The sequence below is a fragment of the Gossypium hirsutum genome, chromosome A01 (assembly GCF_007990345.1).
Source record: "Gossypium hirsutum isolate 1008001.06 chromosome A01, Gossypium_hirsutum_v2.1, whole genome shotgun sequence".
NCBI lineage: Eukaryota > Viridiplantae > Streptophyta > Magnoliopsida > Malvales > Malvaceae > Gossypium > Gossypium hirsutum.
Window position 1 is genome coordinate 115520575 of NC_053424.1, and position 11455 is coordinate 115532029.

At 33.5% G+C, this 11455-nt stretch overlaps 1 protein-coding gene across 1 annotated transcript; it reads right to left on the reverse strand.

Annotated features, from left to right (window-relative positions):
* Positions 1–3172: 3172 nt before the first annotated feature.
* On the reverse strand, positions 3173–5612 carry LOC107925569 ((+)-delta-cadinene synthase isozyme A). Its single transcript, XM_016856286.2, has 6 exons — positions 5401–5612; positions 5046–5313; positions 4578–4950; positions 4256–4474; positions 4024–4162; positions 3173–3887 (listed from the first exon to the last, which is right to left on the reverse strand). Exons 1-6 carry the CDS (start codon positions 5527–5529, stop codon positions 3345–3347), a joined length of 1671 nt encoding a protein of 556 aa, XP_016711775.2. The 5' UTR covers positions 5530–5612; the 3' UTR covers positions 3173–3344.
* Positions 5613–11455: the final 5843 nt, after the last annotated feature.

An 11455-nucleotide genomic window follows, 5' to 3' on the forward strand; every position in this document is an offset into this window, starting at 1 on the left:
CATTGATAATGTAGTTATGGCACAAGAAGCTGTGCATTCTTCGAAGGATTTTAAAGGTAGTAGATATTGGATGGTTCTAAAGATCGATTTAGAGAAGTCTTATGATAGAATCAGATAGGATTTTTTGAAAGACACACTGTCTAAAGTTAGGTTTCCTCTGTATTTAGTTGATTTGATTTTAAACTGTCTCATTGTCGACTCTTCAGGTTTTTTGGAATAGTGTTGTTACAAAGCCTTCAAGCCTATGAGGGGAATAAGGCAGGGAGATCCACTATTTCCTTATCTTTTTGTATTTTACATTGAGAGACTAAGGCATCTAATTGGGGAGGCGGTTGAACGAGACTCTTGGAAGCCTTTGTTTCTTTCACGTAGAGGCCCGGTCGTATATTACTTGTTCTTTGTTGATGATTTAATGCTATTTGGTGAAGCTAATAGGGGTCAAGCAGATATTGTAAATGGTATTTTGGACACATTCTGTCATTTTTCTGGTCAAAAAGTGGATAGAGGTAAATCACAGATTTTTTCTCCTAATACACTAGACAACCTTGCGGATACTATTTGTGTTAAGATAGGTTTTAACCGAGTATAGGATCTTGTTATCGACCTTGGATTACCGTTTTTATATAATAGAGTTACGATGAACAAAGTAAAGAAAAATTTAACTGGGTGAGAAGCGAGGAAATTGTGTTTGGTTGGATGTATAACTCTAGCAAGGTCAATTCTCTTAGCTATTCCAAATCATTTTGTGTACGATGTGTATCCTTATTTTTGTATGTAAGAGGATTGAGAATATTGCTCATAACTTCATTTGGAAAGCTAGTTTGAGGTTAAGAAAACCCGCATTGTTATCTTAGGGTGAGTGTTTTCGTCTGCTAGACTCTGAGGCATGGTTCTGAGAAACTTCCAAGATTAGAGCAAAGTTTTCTTATTGAAGCTTGGTTTTTAGTGCTTTCAAATACATATTCCTTGTGGGTTAGAGTGATAAAGAGTAAATACAACATACAGGGTTTGCTTCCAAGCTCTATTTCCAAAAGTAACTATTGTTTCATTTGGAGGTCTTTAATGAAGTTCTGGCCAGAAATCATTGCTAATGTCTACTGGTTCGTTGGAGATGGTCGTCTAATGAACTTTTGGAATGATTTGTGGCTTAAGCAAGTGGGTTCTCTCCGTGATTCCTATATAGGTCCTGGACAGCCGGATGGCACTTTGTGAGTTTACAACATGGTATTTAAGAATGGAAGCTAAGACTAGAGTCATCTTAGTGATGTTGTATAGGTCATATTATCTTGCAAATTTCAGCCATAATGTCACCGTCACTTGAAGCGGGTTAGGATTGCCTAGCTTGGAAATAGATGAAAAGAGATGTGTTTTCTTTTGCCAAAACTTATAGGAAGTTGGTCTATGTTGAAAACACTGTTTCTCCTATTGTTTAGAGTTTGATATGGAAAGCGAGGGCACCTCAGAGGGTAAGAGTTCTCTTGTGGATTTTTTGGAAGAATAGGTTGCTGACAAATTGTAAAAGAGTGCGAAGACATATAACTAGCGATGGTGATTGTCCTTGATGTAGTAGTGTTTTGGAAACGGAGGTCTATGCTATTTGGGATTGGCTTTTTCTAGAGTTGTATGGCTTGCTGTGGTTCCAATGTGAGTTTATAATGTTTTTTTATCTCTATCATTTAATGAATGGTTCTTATGGAATTTACATAATAAAGGGAGTTGTAGTAATGCTGATATTGATTGGCAAACTCTGTTCTCAAATTCATGTTGGTTTCTTTGGAAAAACAAAAATTCATTTGTTTTTTCTAACAGTAATAGTTGTGTTCCAGCCCTTGTGGATACATGTTATACGTGGGCAAGGAGTTATGCAGAGATGAATTTGAAATTGGATCATCCTAGATCTATGTGCTCTTTATTGAATTGGTCTCGTCCAACGAGGGATTGGATAAAGCTTAATAAGAATGGGGCAGTGTCACATAATGGACTTCATGCGTCCATTGGAAGTGTACTTTAAGACTCAAATGTAGAATGGTTGTGTGGTTACTCGATGTCATTGGGTAAGGACTCCGTTTTCAAAGTTGAAGCCAGAGCGAAGGTGGAAAGTCTTTTTATAACTTGGGGAAAGGGGTTCAAGAGGATTGAGGTGGAATGTGATAATGCTTTGTTAATAGAATTGTTGTTAGCAGCTTGTGGGGCTAATAGTAGCTTGGTAGAGTTAAGGCTGTTGCATCAACTCTTGTGTAGGAAGTAGGATGCAAGAGCATGCCACATCTCAAGGGAACATAATGAGATTGCAGATCATATGACTAAATGTGCTGCAATTGGTAATCAATCTTATAGTTGTTTGAAGAACCTTCAGTTTTGGTACAAGATTTATTTATTGTTGATCACACTGTATCATTACCTACATAATGTTAACACGTTGATGTAACCACTTTATGCTATTTCTTTTTACCAAAGAAAAATGTTTAAATGTTTTCAAGAATCATTTTAATTCAAAAAATACAAACAAAAATAGAAACATGGAATATTGAACATGCACCAAATTATGTAACCTCTTAAAAGAAAAGAATATATTATAAATTTTGCCTAAATATTTTTAAATTGCCAATGATAATCGTATACAAATTTTAATGGCGTATTAAGACATTTAATATATGTTGTAAAGTATAAATAAAAGAAATAGTAGAATAATGCATAATTTTTTTTTATATACAATAAGGAAACGTGATGAACTATGTCTCACTTAAATTGCAATATTTAATTGTTTTTGTTTTTGTTAGTTTTTTAAACCGTACGTATAGAAAGTCATTATCCAAACATAATCAATATGAAATAAAAGTTCATTCGATGGTTTTTTTTAATTACAAATTAATGATAATTCATGTATCACTTTTCTTTTTTAAAAAATAAAATACAACAATTGCAAATCCGAATTTTTACAAATGAAATTTTCTTTTGCTAGCAAAAATAAAACACCAATTATATTAAATTAATTTAGTAATACCATATCTAATAATTTACTCTACACGAATTAATGTGCCTTGTATTATTATTTGATATTTTATGAAAATCAAACTGATTTATGATTTTTATGACCAATCTAAATGTATTGTTAAATAGAATGTATAATTGGTTAAGATATCACTTCAAGCTATAAAATGATATAAACATCTTGACTTATAATATGTGCTAGATTAAAAAACAGAAAAAGAAATACAAAGAGGTCGAATTTATCAACCTTTTACATAAAAGAAGAAAACAAATAAATTAAAATCAATTCGCAATTTAACTTAATTTATTAATTCAATTGCTCAATGAATTACATCTTCAACCGGCACATAGGTTCAAAGTGGAATTGGATCGATGAGCAATGAAGTGATCCCACCTTTAGCAGCTTTGCCAACATGTGTATAACCATCTCCTTCTCTGTAAAGCACATCCATCACTCTTGCAAGGTTGAGACTTCTATTTAGAACAGGTACTGGCATTTCTGTTGGTTTCAGGAACTCTTCGTTAATGTCCTTCCAGGAGCTTTCTATATGCTTGTTGAATTCGTCATATGCCTCTTGTGCCGTTACGCCATATTGTTCCATGTAGCACTCGATGGCTGAGCAATCATCTTCTCTCCGATGCTTGAACTTGTGTTCAGCGATGTCATCCATGAACCTGCAAATTATTGTGGAAGCTGTGATGATCTTAGGGTCATTGGTTGCCCATTCAAATGTCTCTGGAGTTATAACATCTCCCATGCCCACAAAAGCTGTAATAACAAGCATGCCATAGCCCGAGGTTGGCAATGCATTATCTCTAAACTCCTCAAATGTTGGTTTGTAGTTTTGATGGGTCCATTTGGCTTCCAAAAGGTAAGCTTGAGCAAGTCGTATCATCTGCACGAACATCAAAATCCAATAATTAATACTAACATACATTTCAACTATATAGCTTCATCAGAACAAAATTGGATGTTAATTTTTGGATGATTATAAATAATTTTATATCCAAGTTAACTGTCAATCTACTTACCGCCTTCCTTGCATATTCGACACGATATTGTCTCCCTTGCTTTGCCATTAGTTGCTCCATTTCCTCATAAACATCTAATAGTGCCTTATAGCTTATTTTCATGAATTCTGGGAGCTCATCCATACATTTAATATCCCACCTGAAATCCATTTTCAAGGCTAAATGTTTAATATTCCATAATTGATCACATACTTCAAAGTAAATGTATATTCACAATTTCAATAAATCTAACCTCTCGATTGCATCTGTATAGGGAATAAGTTCATCATATGTTGCATATGAGTCATATGTATCATCTACTATGGATGCCATGGCTATTACTTTTGTCATCATCTTTCTACCAAGAGAGTATTGTGGCTCAAAGTATACTCCCATTATCCAAAAGTAACCTTCAACCACTCTATCTCTCGCAAATGGTAACTTTTTTGTAAAGTCTAAATCCTTCCACCACCTATATATATATAAAAGGAAAAAAAACAAACATCAGATTTCAAACCCATTACCACAACCTAATCTTCATTTCGGATTTTGAAGTCTAACATTCAAACTCTTACCTACAAATTTCACTTAGCTCTTTTCTATGCAAAAGCTGTAACAAGTTGAAATCTATCTTTGCAAATTCCAACAATGCCTTATTATGGGATTCAATATCCTGGTATATCGAAATGTATCGCCTAGCCTCGACCCTTGGCAAGCCTCTTCGGATGGACTGTTTTAAGGCATGTGCAACTTGTTCCGACAATGGATACTCTAAAGTCGGTGCTGCAAGAGTTAGGTGAGTGGTGGTGAAAGAAATTGCCTCATTCAATATATCTTCCCCATGCACCCGCATATACGAAGCTTCATAAAGCTCCAACAGTCCTTGCACATCAGTGGTTATGGATGACATGAAATTTCCTTCCTCATCTTTGAACTTATCGAATACCTCTGCTCAAACAGTACCCAAAAGTCATTATCAAACACATTGGTAGGCTCAATTAAAAAAAAATAATTAGGATAGCTAAAAGAAAAAACTAAATTACCACATGAGACATTAAAGCCATGCTCTCTAAGTAATCGAAATCGAAGAGAGGTGGTATAGAGATCATTGTCGACGTCATTGTTGTCATGGTATATAGCTTCTAATGAATCTTCAATCTCTTCCTCAAAATGGTAATAGACACCCAACCTTTGGACTGCATCAATAAGGGGCAGCTTTTGGGTTGAATTATCACCCATGGGAGCCACAAGCATCCGCCTAACTTCTTCTTTTAATTCTTCAAATCGGAGTTGAGTTGCAGTATCAATATCCTGCTCAAAAATGAAAATTTCTTCGTATTAAATACAATTTATTTAAAAAATATTAAGATCAATAAAACGACAATACAAAATATGTACCTCATTAAGGCAATTGAGGAAGATATCTCCCCAAATGCCAGGGTGAAAATCAGCCTTGGGACGATTTTCCATGTTGCATGGAATGGAAGTATGGGGTGAAGCAAGGATTTGAGAAACTTGTGAAGCCATGTATTTCTCTTGTTGGAACCAAATAGATTGTTCAAAATGCTAATAAATTTGTGTTCTTAAATTAGCACAGATGTTTGTGTGAGGCTAAGTATGCAATTGCAGCAGGTATTTATAGATACCAGATTACTCACTCAAGTCAAAGAAAGACGATTTCGAAAACTAAGGAAAATTATAAAAAATTAAAAAGAAAGAAAGAAAAACATGAGCATATGGTAAGTAGGAATGTTAATAAAATGAAAAGTCCCCTTTCTTACTTTTGTTTGTTTCTATCTATTTGTTCCAAGTTGATGACTGCAAAAACATTTACTAAATATTTAATTAAGAAATGTGGTAGGCTGTATATATATATATATATATCCATTTTGTTTACTTTGACAGAACTGAAGTCATCTATCTATCAGCAGACTCTTCGTCACCAACCATTCTGATTTATATATTGTTGAAATTTCTTTAATAAACTGAAGTGGCCTGTTGGTCAAGACTTTGAGTATTAACCATGCTTCCGAGCGGAGCAGTAGATTATATAAAAAAGTGAACAAAGATTATATATTACTAGTTATATTAACACCTAATTCTCAGGAATTTGAAATTTTATTTTTTAATTATTTAAAAAATACGTCATTGTTTTCTATTTAAGATAAATCAATATTTTTTTTAAATAACCAAGGAACATTAAATTATGATGCATATTAGTAATGTGAGAGAAAAAAATTGTATGACTCTTGCAACTTTGAAGTACTAATAAATTATTATGCTTGTGATGTTTGATTTTTTTTTCTTTTTTTTTTTTTGAGAATATGAGGTATTTTTTCGTCTATATTATTTCGATTATTAATTTGATAGGATATTATTTTGGTTATTAGTTTGATAATGCATTATTAATTCTTATTATACATATTATATGTGGTTGTACTACTTGAAGAATTGTTTTTGGTATTTCTCATCTTTTAACTTATTTTTTATCTTTCATACCCCAACCATCTTAGCTAGAAAAAGAATAAATTATACTATTTTCCACTAAATTATAAATATTTTTTTGGGCACTTAATTAAAAAAAATTACGATTTAATTACTAAAGCTGTTAAATATTTTTTATAACCCGACTATTCAGCTGCTCCTTTTTATTTGTATAATAATAATTTTAGTCCTTGTTTTTTTATAATTTCTATCAATTTAACTATGATTATATATAAAATGATAAAAAAATGAAATTCTTTTTAAAATTTTAAAATAAAAGCATACAAAAACTTCAAAAATAGATCAAGTGTGAGAAAATGAGGGAAAAATTATTTTTAAACCGTCCAAAATTATTAATTCTCTGTTTTTTACCTTTTCTGTTTCTTAACATAGCTTCTTCAATATAATAAAAAAAACCTAGTTTTTTAATAATTTTGAATTTTTTTTATCATTTTATATATAACCAAGGTCAAATTCACAGAAAATATGAAAATTGAGGACTAAAATTTTTCCAACAATGGGGATTGCCCTTTTCTTTTGCATTACCAACAGTATATAGGGGCTTTTCCATGCAATTTAACTAATGCAATTAAAATGTTTATGTTGGGGATCGACTCGTATAAACAACGAGAAAGTAAAAGTGAAAAGAAACGAGCACAAATATTCTATCAAGTTGTAGTCGCATATGAGTTTTGGTGAGAATTTCGTAGTAACTATAGAGAAAATTTTGTTCTCGAGTTAGGACTTTGTTTTCAGGGTTTGAGATTGTACGTTTAATACTTTTAGGTTTATTTTCTCCATATCGTACTCCCGTTTGTTTACTCATTTAGTCAAAAGCCAATACCTCCTTTGCCCATGATTTGTCCCTCTTTGAGGGTTTTCCACGTAAAATATTTGTATTTGTTCCTCTTCACTTTTACTATCTCATTGTTTATACGAGTTGATCCCCAATAATTAGTATCAAAGCTACGGTTCAGCTTTAGCAGATCGACTCATTTGGTAACACAACAACGTTTTTGGATATCAAGAAGTTCGATAGATCATACATTTCAATTTTTGGTAGTTTCGAATAATTATGGAGGTAGCTGATGTGGTTGACGATAAGGGTGATAATTCGTTGTGCTTCACATAATCTAGTTGAAGGTGGAGTCGTGTCAGATGTCAAGCATGTGCCTGATTTAGAGAAGAATCTAATCCCCTTTTGGTCTTTAGGACTCAAATGGTTCGCAGAGGGTTACAATCAAGTGGAGATAGTTAATGCTTTATCTCATTTTTTGGTATTACAGGCTCTTATTTTATTATACAACTTTGATTTAAAGACGTTGTATTTCAGTTCCCAAGTACGAGCACGATTTAGACTTGGTTGACATTATGCAAAATTTGAGTTTGGCCCGTGATGGGCAATGGAAAAGGAGGCATGGTAAATACAAGTCAAGGTGGAGATTTGTGGGGTGTGTCTCGCATTTATCGGACATGTTACAAGCACCTTAGACGAGAATCGATGAGCAACTGAAGAAGGGTTGAAATAGACCCAATGCTAGGACGAAAAGGTCTTCAACGTCGAAACGATGCGTTAAAATCCCAACTTAAGTCAGTAGTGACGTCATGACAAGCACATATGGGACGTCACGGCGACGAGACGTATTCTCCATGTAAGCAGTCGTGTTTTAGACTTCAAGAAGGACTGCTTCTCCCAGTTGGACTTTGATTATTACAAGGATATTTTAATATGATTAGAACTCTAATCTAAGCCTATTTAAAGGGACAATCGTATCCCTGTTTTGTTACGCCAACCAACAAGGGCTTTTCTTAAAGGCAACAAGATGTAGTCGCATATGAGTTTTGGTGAGAGTTGTTGAAGAAGGAAATGTGAAAGAGACAATTACAATATGCATCAAAGTTGTTCTATTATTGATGAACACTGAATTGATTAAAAATAAAGCATAAATGCCTATATTTATAGGCTTACAAAGAAACTACCTTAACACAAAAATAGCTAACAACTTATTCAATTAAACTGAAAATAAAATCTGGAACTAACAAAGATTATACCAAGATTCTTGGTCAACTAAACAACCCACTACTTTGAATTAATTCTCAACAAGAGTTTCGTGGTAACTATGAAGAGAATTTTATTCCTGAGTTAGGACTTTGTTTTCTAGGTTTGGGATTGTTCATTTAGTACTTTTAAATTTATTTTCTCGATATTTTACTCTCGCTTATTTACTCATTTAGTGAAAAGTAAATACCTCATTTTCCAGTGGTTTTTCCCTCTTTGAGGGTTGTCTACATAAATATTTGTGTGTTTGATCTTCTCTTCTTATACTTTTATTTTATCATTGAATTCTATTCCACTTATTTGTTAATGATTTAACAACAAAAATTAAAATTTTGGGATGTGACACCATGAGTTTAGGGCTCTTTACCTTGGTTAAGAACTAACATGTCCTACCGATGGCAGCACCCATACCGCTAAGCTGGTTAGCATCTATCATGCCTTACTAGAAACCCAGCACTCATGCCAATTTGGTTAGCAACTAGCATGCCCTACTAGTGGCCCATCATATATTGATACCGAGCTTATACCCTAAGGAATTCACATCTATTTCCTACCATATACATGCACACATAGATGGTTACATGCAATAGATTACCAAAGTTCCATGAAGACTGTTTCACCTGAATTCTAAACTATAACAACTAGAATTTAACAATATACTCAAAAATAGAAGGAAACTCAGAAAAGATTAATACAGACTGGATACTCACAGAAGATTTCAACGAAGTTGGTTATACAATCTTTTTCACTACACTCACAACCTTAATCTTAATATTCAAACCCTTACCGGTTCCTCTCTAACGAAGAACTCTTCCTTAAACAGGTTACCAGAGTAAAAAAAAATAAAAGGAAAAGGAAATAAGAAGCCCTCAATACACAAGTCTCACCGATATTTATAGCTCATAGTTCTTGCAATAACTTACACATTGCTAATATGCAAAACTGACTCACCACCTTAATGGCACTTTAGTTAATTTATAACTATATCAAAATAAGAATTCAACTAAAACTGAATAATATATACACGTGATGAAACATAAAACTATCAAGTCCACAACTCAACAATCTGCATTAGCGGATACTAATAGAAGGGTCAGTCACACAAAACTTACTAAAGGAAAACATTAAATGGTAGGTTCCCTTAACGACCATGCCAATATAAGACCAGTAACCTATACTTCGCCAAAAGTCGAATCCTTTAACCAAAACATTACAACATTACCTGCTTAACCAAACAGTCCGCCAGTCAAGGTGCTACAAACATCACTAAGACAATACTGGCGAATAAGGCGCAATTTAGCCTACCTCGACTTAAACTCAGCTAACCATCCACCCATACAAATTATCGACTAGGATAACACCATGTGGGGTGTTATAGAATATGTAGGAATTGCTTGCAAAATGAATTTTATAAACACCTCCATACCTCCTCATAGAGGTGCTCATAGGCTGGTTTGGGTCGGGCCTAAGCATGATGTTAACATACTTTATGCTTGACCAAGCCCTACCCGACCCGAAATATGAGCTTAAAATTTTGCCTAAACCCGCTCATATTTGCAAAAGACTAACCCAAGCATATTTTATGCCTGCCCATATTATTTTAATTTTTTTTAAAATATTATATTATTTTAATATTTAATAATTTTATACTTTTTTATTTATTATTTACATTAGAGTAGTATTATATATTTACTGTAGGTTTATTTTTTTAATGTGTTATAATTACATATTGTAAGCTTAAAAATGGGTCGGGTCGAGCCGGGCTCGAACCTTGAATGTTCAAGCTCGAGCCCAGCCTATATTTTAAATTGGCCTAATTTTTTTGCCCAAACCCATTTTTCAAGCCCAATATTTTTACCCAAACTCTCCCAAATTTCGGGCGGGCCTTCAGGCTTGGTCAAATAGCCCGACCTATGAACAGGTCTACCTCTTTGTGAAAGATGTTGATTGGAAAGTTTTTCGTTTACCTCTATCTACCATATTCGACAACCTCAAATATTTCTTTAAATCCACTGACACCCTAACATTAAAAATCTGTAAAACAAATTGTTTATCTTGATTTGATACATCATTACTAAATAAAACAATAGATTTATCAAAATTTATACACTGTTCCGAACTTTTTTCATATTCCTTAAGGATGCCATTTATAATATTAGCTCATCTACTAGTTGCCTCCCCCAAAAAAATACAATCATCCATAAACATCAAATAGTTATTTGCAGTCATCTCTTACACACTTTCGCACCTTTCAACAATCCATCTTGCTGGGCAAGTCTCATCAGGGTCGAAAGACCTTCACTACAAAATAGGAATATATATGGGCTCAACGGATCCCGCTGTCTCAAACCTTTGTTTGGCTTAAAATTTTCGCTTGATTCACAATTAATGATAATTGAGTACAATACTAAATTAACACAATGCATTATAAACTCCACCCATGGCCTAGCAAATACCATTTTCTACATCATTTTTTCAATGAAATGTCATTCCACTCGATCTTAAGCCTTGCTCATATCCAATTTCAAAGCCAAGCACCCCTTTCTCCTCGTCCTCTTTTTTTTTAAAAGCATGTAAAACTTCATTAAGCAGGGGCACATTATCTATTATTAGTCTGCCAGACACAAAAGCACTTTGTACTTCATAAATGCAAAACTTTAGCATCTTTTCTAATCTATTTGTAATAGTCTTTGCAATAACTTTGTATAGCACCATACATAAACTTATAGGTTTGAGAATTTTCAAATTCATGGGAAGATCCATTTTGGGATTAACACTATGTTTGTTCTATTCAAAGGCTCCAAAGACTTACCCCCATTTAATATGTCAAGACAAAAAGTACAAACGTCCCGACCAACTATGTGCCAACACTTTTGAAAGAACAAAGCAGGAAATTTTTCCTCTCCCAAA